At 43.2% G+C, this 16602-nt stretch overlaps 2 protein-coding genes and 1 long non-coding RNA gene across 5 annotated transcripts; all 3 read right to left on the bottom strand.

The window, feature by feature from the left end:
* Positions 1–672: 672 nt before the first annotated feature.
* Positions 673–3051, bottom strand: LOC101777179 (transcription factor TIP2). Its single transcript, XM_004967542.1, has 4 exons — positions 2975–3051; positions 1612–2173; positions 1071–1508; positions 673–931 (listed from the first exon to the last, which is right to left on the bottom strand). Exons 2-4 carry the CDS (start codon positions 2170–2172, stop codon positions 860–862), a joined length of 1071 nt encoding a protein of 356 aa, XP_004967599.1. The 5' UTR covers position 2173; positions 2975–3051; the 3' UTR covers positions 673–859.
* Positions 3052–7160: 4109 nt separating this feature from the next.
* LOC101781115 (protein ROOT PRIMORDIUM DEFECTIVE 1) lies at positions 7161–12424 on the bottom strand. 3 transcript variants are annotated; one of them, XM_012846496.2, is made up of 2 exons: positions 9760–12424; positions 7161–8236 (listed from the first exon to the last, which is right to left on the bottom strand). In XM_012846496.2, exon 1 carries the CDS (start codon positions 12379–12381, stop codon positions 11008–11010), a length of 1374 nt encoding a protein of 457 aa, XP_012701950.1. In that variant the 5' UTR covers positions 12382–12424; the 3' UTR covers positions 7161–8236; positions 9760–11007. The 3 variants fall into 3 exon arrangements, with proteins under 3 accessions (XP_012701950.1, XP_022682606.1, XP_022682605.1); XM_022826871.1 differs by having other exon boundaries at positions 10890–12424; XM_022826870.1 differs by lacking the exon at positions 7161–8236 and having other exon boundaries at positions 9595–9987; positions 10890–12424.
* LOC111255705 lies at positions 8366–12636 on the bottom strand. The gene is made up of 2 exons (XR_002677791.1): positions 12423–12636; positions 8366–8733 (listed from the first exon to the last, which is right to left on the bottom strand). It is a non-coding gene; the product is annotated as an uncharacterized LOC111255705 (long non-coding RNA).
* Positions 12637–16602: the final 3966 nt, after the last annotated feature.

The following is a 16602-nucleotide window of genomic DNA, read 5'->3' as shown; positions in this document are numbered from 1 at the left end:
CTATAGGCCCCAGTAGGGCTTTCCAATATGTACTTCGAAGGCGTGCGGAGCTCGTCGATGATCTTTGGCAGATTGGTGGGGCTATGCAAAAGGAGAGTACGACCTGCCTTGCGGGAAACACATTTCATTCTTGGCTTATGCATTCACATTTGACATGCTCTTGGCATTAACATTTTAGTGATTTAATTGTAATTAATAGGTCCATTTTCTAACTAAAATTCTGTCGCTCTCACTCTTAAATGCTTTCCTCTGCGCCTCTGTAAAATGTCACAGAATAGGCTAAAGCCTTTTTAAGGGGAAAAAAAATGGAGTGACGAGTTGGGGTATTTTTTACAGTTTATTTCTGCATTCTATATATCTACTAAACCGAATCTACTGACCATGCTGAGCGACGAAGATAATAAATCAGACATGAGGCTTTAGCAGAAAATATAAGTAAAACGATTGTTAGTTGTTATATAATACCATGCCACAATAATCCCATGGAATTAAGCTTACAGCTACCAAAGAATCACCTAACCAGTTGCACCCAGAACTATACTGGTGCGCTCATGCAAGTCAACCTACTCATTCTATATGCATATACGCTTATCTCTTGATCAACAACAATCCATCTATTAATAGACCAATTGTCCAATACACATAAGTATATTAATCTCACACAGTGTGCGCGCCAATTTATTCAATTCGACCAAAACAGCCTGATATTTAAAAACAACTAAACATGTCTCAATGTCCATCATTGGATCAAGCAGCTTAAAAATCAAAGCAAAGATAGAACTGGCCATGCATCCAAGAAACAGTATAGCCAGCTAGTAACCCAGAAGCCATGCATATGCTCAGGAAGCTAGATAGTAGCCTAGTAATCGTCCACCACTTCCATCAGCCTACTGGCCACTGCACTCGCAAACACCGGAGAGCTCGGGTGAATCTGCATCCAAATCAACAAAGAGAAAAAGAATATTATCATCGTTTGAAAATTAAATACCATTTTGAGCACGTGTATAGCATATGAAACATCGATGTTAAGATCATGCATGAAAACAATAGGATACGGATCGATGGTTCACCTTGGTGTTGAACATGTAGATGTGGCAGTCGCCGATCTTGCCGCCGGAGAGGTGGACGAGTTCAAGGCGGAGGTCGTCCAGCGCGCGCGACGCGGCGGCGAGGCACCCGTCGCGCCGGCGCTTGGTGAGCTTGATGTTCACATCTTCCTCCACGATCCGCACGTCCACGGACGTGTCCTTGCTCCGCCGCTGGATGTACGTGCTCCGGATCGGCTGCCGCTGCACGGCCGGCGGCGGCGGCGCCACCTCGCCCTCCGAGCTCTCGGCCTCACCGGCCGCCGCCGCAGCCACCGCAACCGCCGGCGCCGCGTCGACCACGTCCCCCTGCAGCTCCATCCGGCGCCGCTTCTTCTCCACCAGCAGAGTCAGCTCCTCCACCGTCCTCCCCAGCTCCTGGATGTACTCAATCGCGTCCGAGATCACCGTCGCCCTATCATCCTGCGCCGAAAATAATAAAAAAGAATCGCGAAATTAACTCAGATCAGATGATGAACAAAAGAAGAGAAGGATCAAGAAATTTGGAGACAGCTAGTACCAGTACCTTTGTGCGGTTGGGGATGAGGAGCATAAGGGCGTTGTACTTCTCGGTGAGCCGCTGCCGGCGCTGCTTCTCCTTCTTCTCGACACCACCGGCTGGCCCACCATGGAAGCCGCCGCCCAGCAGCGCCCTGCTCCGCTTCCTGCCGCTGGTGGCCCGTGGCGGCGGGGAGCTCTCGAAGGGCATGGGCATGTAGGCAGCCGACTCGTCGTCGGTGGCGCCGAAGACGAGGGCACCGGTCCTTGCCCCGCGGAGGAACGGCTCGGCGGCGGCGGTGTAGTGGCCGTTGCAGTAGTCGCGCAGCATGTTCATGGTGTGCTGGTGGCCGGCGGCCAGCGGCTCGTACTGCACCGCCGGCTGGTGAGGGTCCGCGGCGCCGCCGAAGAAGTAGTCGATGGTGGGCTGCGGCGCGACTGCCGCCGCGGCGTCGAGGGAGTGGAGCAGGTGGAAGCTGAGCTCCGATGGGATGGTCGCGACGCCGGCGGAGGCGGTGAGGTGCGGCTGGCCGGCATCCAGGTCCCGGGTCTCGTGCGCCATCAGGAGCTCGCACTGAGGGTGATACATCCTGCTTAATTTGCACACAAACAATCTGGATCAGCACATCAACAAGCAGAGCATGGCATGCATGCAAATGGGAAAGGTAAAATCAAGCATGCTCGCTGCATGCATCTTAGATTTCTTTAAGAAAATAAATAAAAAACATGAATGGGTCGAACTACTCCATGCTCTTGTAATTCTAAATTTTGTACATTGTAATTTATAACAGCAAGAACTTAACTACCTAGCACGCGATCGATCGAGTTGCAAAAATGGAAGACATGACTAGGTCAAGAACGAGAGTGTGCCGTCTTGGCTCACAGATCAAGTGAAGCAAAACTACTCAAATCATACAGCAGGAACACATCAGGCATGGTTCTGAAAGAAAATAAGAAGAGGTGCGCAGCAAGTAAAAGAAAGGCAAAGATTCAGTAGCAACCCAAAGAACAAAATCATGGATCCAACTGAACAGAGTCGCGCAGTTGCAACCTAATTAAAAAGCTCCAATGATTCTAGAAATGAAGAAATAACTAGACCAACCAAAACAACAGGAAGATTGTTCTGAACATGACAAAAATAAATGGGAACTGCAGAGATTCTGTGTGCAAAATAGATGAGTACTGGCTGGGTTGGGATACATCATGAATTCAGGATATGCATGTGGTTGCAGCCTTGCCCTAGAAAAGGTCTTGCATATACATAAAAAGAAAGGAAAACATGGGGGGGGGGGGGGGGGGGGGGGGGGGAGAACAACTTAGATCAAAAGTGCAGCCGATCGATAAAACAACTTGGATTATTTGAGGGGAATGGATTAACAAGAGTAGCAAACCTTTTCTTCAGAGGTCGCAGCAACCTCTAATGCAGTGCAAGATTAAACAAGGTAGCGAGTAGCGAGGTTGGTTAAGCTCCTGCTGAAATGGAGTGAAGGGATAGAGAAAAGAGAGAGGAGGAGGTATGTAGAAGGGGCAACCGTGACATTGGGTAGGAGAAAGCTGTTGGTTCCTTGTGGATCGGCAGGGCGACAGCGACACCACCGCCGGCCGCGGCTAGCCTTTCAGAAGAGTGGTTTGTTACTGAGATTCCTCCCCGGAGGGCCCCACCAACCCAACCAAAAATCTGCCATACACCGCACACACTGACAATTCTAGTGGTACACGCTCATGCAGGATTCAGAAAGGCAACCTTGCATTGGCCATGTATGCACCCACAGAGACATGCAACGATTTGGTTCCTTTGTATGCACACCACTTGCCTAGTTGCCTACCATGGGAGACAGAGGAGAGAGTACCTAGCTGCAGATGTAACTATGCAAGTAGGAATAACTGAGGTCTGGACCAGTGTATTGTATTACAGTTCCTAAGAGTTGGTTGATGTTTAGGTGCAGGTGTTAGTACTGTCTTTGAGTGCAAGATTTTTGTATTGCATAATGTTAATTTTATTTCACATACCAACCAGCCAAATGCAGCTCCTTATTTACAAGTAAAAAAAAGTAGTACATAATTACAGCTGTGAAGGTAGTTTAGAGAGTGTTTGGATTGCTAAAACAGGAAGCTGAAGTTTAGCCCCAGGTGTATTAATAAGGTTAAATGTGGGCTAAAGTTGGACTAATAATCAGGAAGAGTATCTTCAACAGATCCCCGTTCCAATCTAACTAATGTATTAAGAGAGTTTATGAAAAAAATAGTGCTTCTTTCCTTTTTACTAATAATTATTAGGATAAACCTATAATCCATCCACCCCAAATAAAGGAGGAGTTGTGACTCTGGTAGTTGAATTGGGATGAGATTATTGGGGAACTGCAAAAGCAACTCCCCTAATAACAATGAAAAAGATATTGAGATATTCTCATTATTAGCTAGTTATGAGGAAAGATTTGAACATGAGAGTTAAACATGAGCTAACTGCTGGAGATGCTCTAATGGATTCTAACCACTAATTAGCAAGTTAGCCACTATATTACAATTAGTTTAGCAGTTAGATCATGTTTAACCCTCATATTTGGTATCAAATAGGAGGACTAAAGTTTAGCTGCATGATCCAAATACCCTCATGGTATGTGCAAGTGAGATTTAAGTCAAGGCTACTCACCCTGGTTATCACTAGCAGATACAATAGGCCGGCTATACTAGTAACAACTTTACCTTGCTTACAGATTGAAGTCTCTCCATGAAAATACATATATTATTCTTCAATTGAAACATGTGGGTTTTCATGTTATACACCAGCTAGCTAGTTACAAATGTCCACGATCTAGCAAAAATAAAAACTTAGTACTGCGTGTGCGTACATGAACTACCCTAACTGACAATACGTCCAAGGATCTCTCTGTCCTATAAACCTGATACGAGTAATCATCATCTGTAGAGAGAGAGGAATCTGAAAACTGTAAGAGCATCATGCGATGTTAACCGGACGGACGGGCTGTTAGACCGGCGCCCTCGGAGGTTGGCTCACGCCTTTTTCCATCTTCTCCCCTCATCGCCCGTACGAGCTCCATCGAGCAGATAAGAGACATCACATTTACACTGGTACAAATTATCGCGCGAAAACATTGTGGAATGAGGCTAGCTATCTCATTATTATTCTAGTACCGCCTCATTGCATCACCAAATATTCCAAGTGGCCAGTGCAACACCGGGCCCTTTGCTTTTTGACCAGTTCATCGATCAATCTCCATCACTCCATGCATGGATGATCGATCCTCACCAGGCTTTTTGCCTCGTCCGACGTGCGTGCAAAATAAGGGGGGGTGGGGGGGGGGGGGGGGGGGGGGGGGGGGGCTCGACCCCATCGGCTTCCTGATCCCGATAGACAAGATCATTTGCCTTGACACAACCGTTTATCTTTGTGGTATAGTTGGGCAAGGTTGGGTTAGAGCTAGCGCTAAGGTCCAAGCGTTCCAACTGAATATCTTCATAACCTAGATCAATGGACGTATTTGGGTGCAAATTAGTTCAATAATTTGTAAAATAATCAATTTAGTACACGAGCCCATCCCTGGGCACGTGCCACCGGTGCACCCAAACAGGGCCTCAAAAAATGCAGGACCCAAGCTAGATTAGTACACACTAACTACTACTAATCAGTATCGGTAGTTCTACAAAACCGACAAGGTCACTCAAGTTTCCATGGAGCTTCCTGGAAAAACCTACACAAACTTTCCTTCATTCTACTCACATGCAAATCATCCCCTATCATCCCGTAAAAGGCAACAGCTGTATGTCTGATTCTCCTACCACCAATTAATCAACAATTTCCACAAGTAAAATCCTATTGGACCATGAATAATCGCCTCCAAATCCCAAACTCATATTTATATATATTTCTTGGTGGCCATATTTCTTCCCCTCTATCTCGTTTTCTGTCCATGCGCATAATCCTAGTCTCAGCATCAATTGATCATTTAGGATTGGTTGGCTTTGTTGGACCACTGAAGCTGCTTCTTGTTGGATTGGGACATTAGAACAATAGAAACAACTGCTAATCATGTCAGTATTGGAGAGGTTATTCCATGATCTATAGTATAAAAATTACTTCATGTTGAACTTTGGTAGTTGGATTGAGGGCCTAAATTATAATTTGGTACAAGGCCCACATATTTTACGGGACGACCCTGTTACTAGGGATGAAAGTGGCACGGATATTATCCGCTCGTTCGTCCAACCGAAGGGGTTCGGACACTCAAATGGATGGTTCGTATCAGAATCCGGACGTTCAATATCTGTACCGTTCGAATCCGGATATACAAAGTTAGATATCTAAGATTCGAATAGGACGGATATCAAGATTCGACACATCTTGGCACTATTCGTATCCGAATTTGATCTAAAAAAATAACTATCTGTATTCATATCTGTGCATATCCGTTCGTATCCGATCAATTTTCATCCCTACATGTTAGTACAATCACTTGGCAAATTGGTACATCTGCAGTCCAAACGTTATAACGACAGCATATATGCCAACCCTTGGTCGCAATCAAGGGTATATTCACATCGAAAAAATTATTAAGCATTATTTGGTCATTAATATTCGCATTGCAATGTCAATATACTTAGCTAAGACAAGAACGAACCTTCAGCGTTTAGAAAATTAATGTTATATCTTCATATTAATTATGTTTATATGATGATTTAATTTTGGTTAATAATATTTAATTCATATTCGACATTGAGTCTGTTCTCGTTGTTGTCTACATATTTGATTGTATGCATTATTCAACTACACAAAAAAAACCAATGTGCAACCTACTAACAATACATTTTAGAAGCTTGGAATAAATATGATTTAAAGACTCCCGTACTTATTTAGAATTTAGAAAGGGAAAATGAGATAAAATAACATAAACAAACATGATTCTATACAGTTATTGAATATATGAGCATTTCTTAGGGACTTCAGTCTTTTGGTAAGGCCACTGACGATATTGGCGATGTGTCCATTGACGCCAATACCTATGTATATGGTGACTTCATCAATTTTAAAATTTGCTGGAGTAAGATATGTGCATATGAGTTGTAGATACTAGTGCGTGTCATGTATGCTAGTGTGTTTCTCTACTTTGTTTTAGACAAAACTCCCTCTTCTCTCCTCTTATCTCTTTCTTCCTCTCATGGTTGCGTCCAGTGGCACCGTCGCGCCGCTGCGCAGTGGTCTTCCATGCAGGCCCAGAATGTGGGTGGTAAACAATTCAAACGTTTCCAGGAGTTATATTTTTCAGCTTAAAATTCATCTTCGATAGCGTTGTAAAGAGAGCCACCGTCAGATCACTGTCCAGTCTGGAAATTCAGAAGACACGATGACCTGTGAAGTAGGTCAATCGAATACAGCCGCCATGCTTTGCTTCAGAGCAGAGTAAGATGGCTTGTTAACTCGGAACGTGCAAGTAGATGCTCGAAAGACCGTCGCCATGCACGTTAAAGTCAAGGCAACCTGCTGCCTGCATATAGTGAATGGAAGGAGTGAAAGGGAGTGCGCCTAATCATCGATTGGGTCACACCTTGAACCTTGAGTCCTTGACTGCAATGGCTCATCCAGTAGTGCTATGAGATTTGCAGAGAGCTCGGATGTTTACCTGACTTACTGCAGGATGGTGATACAGTAAAAAACATAAAAAAAATACCAAACTAAAATCCTGGCATGAATACTCCCAATGGATACTCTCTAAATTGTCCAACATCAGTAAACAACATTCCTTCTGTCATGACTGGGTGACTCATTGTAACCTCATCAAACCAGTTATCCTCAAGCTCCCTAGACCTGTGAACAAACAATGGAGTCTGATCATCAACATCATCTGGAGTGTGGTTTCCATCATTTGGGTCATCAGATAGATGACACCCCAGGATTGTTCTTTGTTGAATTTGAAGTAGCCACCTTCTTTGCCCTACCACTAACCTTACATTTACCATCATCTTTTCCTTTAATTTGAATAGCAGGTTGTTGCTTCTTCAAATTATACAATTCATCATCCCCAATATCACCATCAAATGTATAACCACCTGCATCCACAGCCCTGTTTTCAAGCTCATGTTCTGGGACAAGCTCTACATCAGATGAGTCATCATCAGTTTCATCCAAACCAGTATTTTCATGTCTCATCTTCAACACTGTCATCATCATCTAGAGATAACTGTGCCATCTCTTCTCCTCTACCAACATCGTCTTCTCCTCCACCAATCTCATCTGGACTGAATGCATCAACCAAGGTTCTCACAACAGATTGAGTTGGATTATTCCTTGGAACTGGTTCAGTGCTGACTAGCCTTCCAGGATCAGGGACAATGTACAGACTGCAACTACTTAGCGCTACATGATCCGCCAATAGTTGGTTGCATTGGTTGTCATCAAAAATAAGCACAAGGCCATTCGGTGGACAGTAACCCAGCTTTAGGTAATACAAACTGTCTCCATCCTTCAACCCAAATTCCTTCAAACAGTCATGCAACTGAAAATAACTCATATAGTCTCTGTCAAAGTCTGGAATAGTTCTACATATTCCACCTCGACCAGTGCTACTACCATATTCCTTGAGGTTGCCACTAAAAGCACAAGTAAAAATCTTGAGTAATATGACACTCTGACTTCCCATCTGAAAAAAAATATAAATGCTCTGGTGAGATAAACTAGCTAAAAGTCAAATCTTTGTGAAAGAACAAGTTCACACTAAAAGCAACGTTACTGACTTAGCTTTAGCCGCTTAACTGAACAGAACCATCAATTCTACAAAAATCAAACATATTTTTACTAAATTCTAGGTACTTCTTTTACATCCATTACCCGTACAACCCATCTTTCATAGTTTCCTACACAACCAGGTCACGAAATCCCAATAACAATCGGCAAAACCAAATCCTTTTCCCCACTATCACCAGAATCGTTGCACAAATGGAACAGATCTACCGTGCAGAGCCGCTTCGCAAGACCTGGAGGCCGTCCCTCCGACTGGAATGGAAGACTGAATCGACTAGACGATCACCGCAGGAGATGGCCGGCCGCCGGCGATGCGCACTTCCTCTGTTCCCCCGAGCTTTTCGCCCACGATCGTTTGACAGTTCGCGTCGTGCGTCTCGCTCGATTCAAAGAAGACTACGAAATTCAAAGAAACAGAAAACGACATGACATCACATATCATGCCGCAGCAAACTACAAGCACAACAAAATGGTACCTGAGCCTTAAGGAAAAGGATCACTACAGAAAAATAGGTCCGTTTCCATTGGACCAACTGTAGTATTCTGAAGCTGATTACCACAAAATGATAGTTGTTTTCCTCTACCTGAGCATCTTGTTAGAAAGAATGAACTATATGTTTTCCGTGGTGCATTATTCATTCATTCAATCTCTTGCTATTGCAAAGGAGTGACGAAGGGGTACCACCCATAGCAGTTCATGCCACTCACAGGTTTAAAGTCTTCTAAGTGATGCAATAGGCTTTAGATGCCTGTCCTGAAGCCAGTCAAGACAAAATATAGCTTCTCCAAAATATAAGTTGTAGCAATTTGCATGTTCTTTAAAAAGAAAAGCAGCTGTAGAAGAAACATCATATCTTTTGTTTGACTAATAAACAGCATACATGATTTTTTGCTTCTGAGTGTATTTTAAAATTCCTTGGTGACAATAATTAACATACCGAAAATGAAAACTCTAAAAGATACTTCATTAAACTTTAATGGTTTACCAAACAAACTGATTTTCTTTACATATAATTTTTATCAAAGCAACTATGCAATACCAGTAAACAACACAGCTGCACTAGCAATTGCAGTCAATGCAATTATCTGGTATTGCCAGAGTTGTTCTTCTCATTTTTTAAATTTATATTAGTTTAATCGACTTCAGCAAGACTAAAGAAAAACGAATAGAGTAGAATTGACCAACTATCTTCCACGAACAATGATTAACATCATAGCAATACACATGAAAGAGTCCAGAAGAATGCACAGACAATGTAAAGATCCAGCAGAGCGGCATATGCCCCTCCATTTATCTAAATGTTTGAGAGGCAAAGTTGAAACTTGAAACTTAAATTAGAGTAAAAATATATGCGGCTTTCTGTTCTTAAAAAACACATAAAGGATCATTATAAAACCAATAAACAGTAATAGAAATCATACATGGAAATAACAGACCGACATCTTGATGTTGTAGTGAAACCAAGTCTTCCAATGAACTAACATCCAGTCAGCTTTACTTCGGCCAGTCTATTTGTCAGATGAGGCACAATTCAAGGTCCACTTGAAATCGCGACAAGCTTAGGCGAATAGAGCCTTGGACTAAAGGATGCTTGGAAAAATCACCATATGTGGGGATAAAATCCTGGTTGGATTTTGGAAGGCCCCGTACTGCAAATAACATAAAACTCAGAAAGCACAAAATCTCTTAAGTCACAGGTACACTCAAGCAAGCTAATTTCCAATCAATGTGCTGTTCTCTAAGTTGATTCAAAATACTTTGCAAGAACCAAATCCTTTTATATAGCCTAACTCCCGGATGGAACCATTAAAGGTTGCAGTGAATTTCGTTGAATTCAACCTATTCTCCAAGTTGATTCCAAGTGCTCAGCAATAATCAAACTTTTTACATAACCTCAGTCTCAGGTGGAACCATTAAAGGTGGCAGCCGCGAGCCTTCAACTTTCCAGGTGATTGGTATGTTGTTCATCATGTACGCAGAACAAACTGGAACATTTGCTACAATTTGTTTTCTCGAATTTGAGTGGCCCAACTGAAAACCCTGTCAAGACTGTTCCTACCTTACAGAATGACCATCCATACCCTGGAATTGGCTAAACATTGGCAACAAAATATACCAAATGACTTAACAGTGTCTGTGAGGGGGAAAACATTCTGGATAGAGGTACATAACACATCTCATAATCATTTGAATTTTGGAAAGAAATGGGGCACAGCTGAAAATTCAGTTTGGTTGTTAGAATTTCCTTTGCAATTGAATGTGTTATGATGGATTATATCAAGTGCAGAAATGTTTTGCGTTTATCTAAAGGAATACTTTATGTCTTATTTGTGGTATCTGTGTTAATGATGGATGCACAAGAGCATGGTGATGCAATATTTTTCAGAAAATTCCATAAAAAGAAATAGTCTTGCACTGACCAGCTCAAAATAATTCTTGGATCTAAATAGATTGCAAAAATCCCAACACTAAAACCAGCTGTATCCTCCCCAGCTCCAATGAACTAACTAACAACAAAGGCTGTCTTAAATATTACTGACAAGAACCTCACCAGGCATCAACCAATTTCCTTTACCAGTTCACCAGGCAATACTGACCAAGGACAAATGGAATTGCAAGAACCACTAACAATGCTGCCTTCCATCACCTCCTACTGCATATAATATGTATCATGTGTCATTGTCTCCTGAACCCCCACTGTGCCATTCTTCCTCAAGCTGATCCTCAATCTCTGCAGCTACTTTTACATCCTCATGACCTGCAACCTCTCTCTCTTTCTGCAGCTCCTCCCTCTTCATCTTCAAGTCTTCTAAATACTTCTTATGCCCCTCTTCCATGACTGCCACAAATCTCTCCTTTAACTCAAGCATTGGATCTCTATCTACAAGCTTTCCCTTCTCATCATAAGCTTCCCTCAATACTGCTGTCTTGATTCCACCCTTGAGCGATACATAGAAGATTCCTGGGTGCCTCGTGAATGCATTGGCAAATGCATTTGGCAGCCTATACTCCTCACAAAATTTCCCAATAACTGGCACCGCCATCCTTCGCTCTACTGTCAGAGACAACACCTCATGTAACACACCAATTGATCGCTTCTCAGCCTTCGGGGATGCCGGATCCAGATTGGATGCATTTGCATATGGTGAGACATATGGCAGCTCAAGCCAATCCCTCACCCACTCCCTCATTTCCTTCTTGAGATAGAACCCCTTTGGCATTTTAACAGTAAAATTTGGCCTTGGCCGAATTCCGACGACATTGGCCTCCTTGTCAGCCTTCAATTCAATCACCGACTTCGCCAGTTTGTCATCCCAAGAAACCAACTCGAGGAACGCGTTCCCAGATGCGTCGGGCCCAGGGTCGCCGACGAGGCGGAAGAGCTCCGGGTACTTGGGGACCAACGAGACCAAGAAGTCATCTTGGAGGCCGAAGTCGCGCTTGGCGGCAGCGATCTTGGTGACGGCCAGTGCGCGGGTGGAGGAGATCATGAGGAGCTTGGCCAGCCTGGAGGCAAGGAGCGGGGCGTGGAGTTCGTAGAGGCGGGAGGCGAAGTCGAGGAAGGCGAGGAGCTGCGGGGAGGGCGAGGCGACCGGCTTGGGGGGAGGGGAGACGGAGAGGAGGGTGGGGTAGCGGCGGAGGAAGGTGGGGACGTGGACAGGGAGCTTGATGCGCTCGCGGCGCTTGGTGAGGTAGCGGAAGAGGAGGCGGCGGCCCGGGGAGAGGAGCACCTCGCGGACGAGGCGGGACGCTTGGCGGAAGCGGCGGTCGCGGGTGATGGCGGCGTCGAGAACGGGATCGCGCTTCCACGGGACTTTTAGGGAGGATATGCGCCGACTAGGGAAGAGCTGGACGAGGCGGCTGGCGGCGCGGGCCGCGGCGGCGGTGGCGGCGGCGGCGGCGGCGGTGGCGGCGGCGGCGGCGGCCGGAAGAAGCATTTGCCCCGTTTGTTTCCGCGGCGACCGCGCGGTGCGGCAGCGGACCGCGAGAAATCCCGCCGAACGGCCCGCGGTCGCCGTGCAGTAACGCCCCGCGAGAAGCATCCCCCACCGCGATTGAACTAGCACTACGAGATTAATCGAACCTTTTTTCCATCGGTGCCCTCTCCCTCCGTTCCCCTTCCTCGATCTCGCCGTCTTGCGCTAGGTCGGAGCTCCTCAGCGCTGCTGCCTCCCAGGCGGTGCCCTCTCCCTCCCGTTCCCCTTCCTCTCGCGCTTGGGTCGGAGCTCCTCGGCGCCGCCTCCTCCCAGGCTGCCGCGTTGTCCAAGCTCCGGTGCCTCCTCCCACCACAGATCCGGCGCAGGTGAGATGGTGCGCCGAGCCGGACGGGCGGCGCGGCGCGGCGGCACGGCAGACGGCGCGGCGCGGCAGGAAAGGGGCGTGGCAGGCGGCGAGCAGGAAGGGGCGCGACTGGCGGCGCGAGCAGGAAGAGGCACGGCAGACAGCACTCGTGAATAGCCTGGCAAGCAGTCAATCGACAAAACAAATCCTTTTTTAATAAAATTTCAAAGAAAATTGGCGTCAGAAACGGATTATTTGTTGTAGGTTTTTTTTTACTAATGGGTATCGTGTGAGTTGTGAAATACCGTTGCCTTAGCTAATTCAATGATTTTGGAATGCATTACTAATTATTTGATCAAAATTTGTTTTTTACAAATTTTAAAAACATCATCAAAATCAACTTCTGCTCGTACTCATGAATAAAATTAGTACAAGTCATTTTGCACTCAGAATAGATAATCTACTACAAATAATCAAAGTTGCCAAACTCCCAACTTATCTAACCAACTGATTCTCCTGACAGCAGATTCTCAGAAAATTCAAATTTTCAGACAATCGATTTTCAGATAAGCGTAAACAAATAGGATGGCGGGCACCGCTGAATAGTGTGGACACGGCTAGTCTGCTACTAATAAGGCATCGAATACGCCTTCTCACAAGCTTCACAGTTTTCTGAAAAACGCCTTTGATGCCAAGCTGCGAACTCTTGTTGTTTGTTTTCTTGTTTTCTTGTAGGAGTATTGTAAAAGTAAAAACGTATAATTTAAACTTCTGGTGATGTTTTCATGGCGATTTCAATTTAAAATGATAGATAATGTAATCTCTAGGTATGGATTATGGAAGCTAATAGGGCTGGGCACTGAGCCAGAAACTCACGAGCTGGTTTCGTGGATTTTCTAATGAGCTGAGCAACTATTTTTTTTCTCATCCTGTTAACGAGCTGGCTCAAGCTAGCTCGCAAGCTGCTCACGAGCCAACCGAGTTAGAAGGAGGCTAAAGGTTCAATGGAGGGAGTTGAGCTATCAAAGTCGAACTAGCCGCCTCTAAAATTTTATAGTTACTATTTTTACATTTCATATGTGTTGAAACGATGGAAATTCCAAATTTATATCTGGCTCGTGAGCCTAACAAGCTGGCTCGAGCAATTAACAACCCGAGCCGAGCATTAGGCTAACGAGCTAGACCAAGCTGAGCCGAGCTAGCTCGACGTGCAACCCTAAAAGCTAGGGTAGCCAAATACTTGATAGTTGATACCCCTCAAGTAACTTCAATTTCAGATAATAACATGGTTACTAAGACACTATCCTAACCACAAGTTAATAGGATTAAGCACAGTGAAAATATAGAAATTTAGTTTGAAAGTAATATTGAAGATGAATGTAGACCTTCTACATCTAAAGTTGCTTTAAAATTGTGAAAGGGCCTCTAGCCTACTCCCTCTGTCCTGAAATATAAGGCATCCTAGAGATTTTGTGATATATTAACAGGAGAAGCAAAGAGAGGCATGTACCCCTGAGTTAATGGTAGTTGCAGATAACAAGAAACTTATTTTTAGTAATAATCCACCAATCAGCTACTCTTATCTTGTTAATTATAGAAAGAATTAAACGAAAATCATCCAAATGTGCCTATAGCACCTTGTATTTGAGGATAACTTTTGAATGCTTAGATGCCTTATATTATAGGAAAAAGGAGTAGTGGTTAGAGCACCTAAGTAGCACCCAGCAGGCCCAGTTTTGACTCCCCGTGGGAGCGAATTAAATGGATCTGGAATAAAAAAATTATAAAAAATAGGTAAGGGCTTCCCCTGCTGACTTCCGTCAAAAAAATCTTTAAAATATACGAAGAGGTATTGATACCCAAAACTAAAATATGCTGATGTATCACAAAACGACAATTATCTAGAGAACGTAGAGTTCTCAAAGTATATCTTTGTATAAATAAGCTCCCTTAGATTTGGCCTTGTTGCAGTTTAAGTATTTTTTTCCTTCTTTCTTTATTTTTTCTTCTATTATTTTTTTTATTTCATTTCAAATATTTGGTTGTTTCTTTTTATTTTTTTTCTTGTTCTTTTTTTTTCTTTTTTTCTTTTTCTTTTGTCTACTTATATACTTAATTGTTCATCAAGTGTATATATATTTTGTTTGCCTTGGGATACATTAGTTCTCTACACCTTTCGTTTTACTTCTTTATTATTTCAATTCTATTTCAATTATTTTTATTATTCTTTTCTTCTTTATTTTTATTAATCATTTTTTCTATTTTTATATTTTTTCATCATATGTATATATTTTGTTCTTCATGTGTATATATTGTGTTCATCAAGTGGACATATTTGTTCTATATGTAAAACAAGTTGTTTGTTTTAGAATGTTTTGTTCGTAATGTCAAATTATTTATCTGCTTTGTAGAATAAACTGTATCGTTCTACATAAAAGAATATATCGTTTCTGAGGAAAGTGAAATTTATTCTAGTAGAAAAAAATGTTGCAACCATAAAATATGCACCCCTCCCTGAATCTTCTCAATTATTGCCAACAACTCTACCAGATCACACCTCCTCTGTCAGATAGGCTGCTTCCAACAAGTTACTGAGGAGCTCCCCCCAACCCACCCCAAAACAAAAGGTTACTGAGGAGCACAAGAAGCATTGAAGCGACGGGGAGCAAGAAAAAAATCACTTAGCTTCAAATGAGGGCTAGAGCATGGGACGAGCACCAACGCACCATTGGGAGGAAGTGTTAGGCTATTACCATGGGCATTAGAAGAGAAAGAGGATCATGACATTGGAATTTTGAATAGAAGCGATGCACGCGCTGGGATGGATCTGGGACCCTCTAAATTATCTACCATCCTTTTTTTAATGGAAAAATGTATTGGCATTTGAAAAGGTATTTGGAAACTGAACTTGACCACTAATTTCTTTAGAGTATATCATTGATTGTCACAAAATTAATATCATATTGAAGATGTATGAAGCATGAATCTATTTGGTACAACTTTTATAGACTCTAAACATCCACAGAGTTCAACTATTTGTTGTAAAGTTTGATTTCTTTCGAATCCTAATACGGCCTACATAAATAAAAGTAGGAGTAGTATGGATATAAATGTTGTATTTTAGTACTAATAAACGAGACAAGCAAAGATCAACAATTTTAATTACCCACGGGTCTTAAGTTTATCCACAGATTTTTAACACTTGCATCTCTTCCGTCCGTATTGGACTAGTGAATGCAAATTTGATATTTCAAATCTTAATACTCCCTCCGTTTCAAATTATAGGTCGTTTTGACTTTTCTAGGTTCATATAGCGTTTTGGCTTTTCTAGGTTCGTAGCGTTTTGGCTTTTCTAGGTTCGTTTTGGCTTTTCGAGGTATAATATCTACGAACCTATACGAACCTAGAAAAGCCAAAATGACCTATAATTTGGAACGGAAGAAATACGACCCAAGATAAAAAGATATTTTCGATAAAACTTCTCACAATTTTTATACATATAAACAGGTATACGACTTGACTGTCAAATCCAATACTTCCTACAAAAAAATTAATAGAAAGAGGTACTGTGTCAACGACGCTGCTTACTACTGATTGGAATGGAACCTTCCACAACAAAGTTTTAATAAACTCTTTCTCAAGCACGAGTATTCAATCAATTAATCAGGGTCAATCGCGTAAACTAGACAAGATATCTAGGTAATCACGCCGGACCACGTTGTTGCATGAATTATATTGCAAAACGTTGGGTGCGGGCAGCCATGGCCCATGGCATGCATTTGATGCTCAGCTCCACGCGTAATATCTGACATGACCAATAGAAACAAACAATTCCTGGTGATCAGAGACAGGCAGCCACGAACGAACTAGAGATCTGACATAAATGGCAGCGAACGTCGATCGGTGTGAAATACTCCTACAAACAGCGGAACACGTTCATCTACTTGGAAACGATGCCAAACAGAACGTTATGAGAAATCGAC

The sequence above is a fragment of the Setaria italica genome, chromosome V (assembly GCF_000263155.2).
Source record: "Setaria italica strain Yugu1 chromosome V, Setaria_italica_v2.0, whole genome shotgun sequence".
Classification (NCBI taxonomy): domain Eukaryota; kingdom Viridiplantae; phylum Streptophyta; class Magnoliopsida; order Poales; family Poaceae; genus Setaria; species Setaria italica.
The sequence above is the reverse complement of the archived record's forward strand: the minus strand, read 5'-3'. Positions and strand labels throughout refer to the sequence as shown.

Bases quoted from the DNA above. Each gene is read 5' to 3' on its own strand.
- LOC101777179 (XM_004967542.1), bottom strand. From the start codon at position 2,172: ATGTATCACCCTCAGTGCGAGCTCCTGATGGCGCACGAGACCCGGGAC. The intron at 1,509-1,611 runs GTACTGGTACTA...TTTTCGGCGCAG, and splicing joins TCATCCCCAACCGCACAAAG to GATGATAGGGCGACGGTGAT. The intron at 932-1,070 runs GTGAACCATCGA...ATTTGGATGCAG, and splicing joins TCTACATGTTCAACACCAAG to ATTCACCCGAGCTCTCCGGT.
- LOC101781115 (XM_012846496.2), bottom strand. From the start codon at position 12,381: ATGCTTCTCGCGGGGCGTTACTGCACGGCGACCGCGGGCCGTTCGGCG.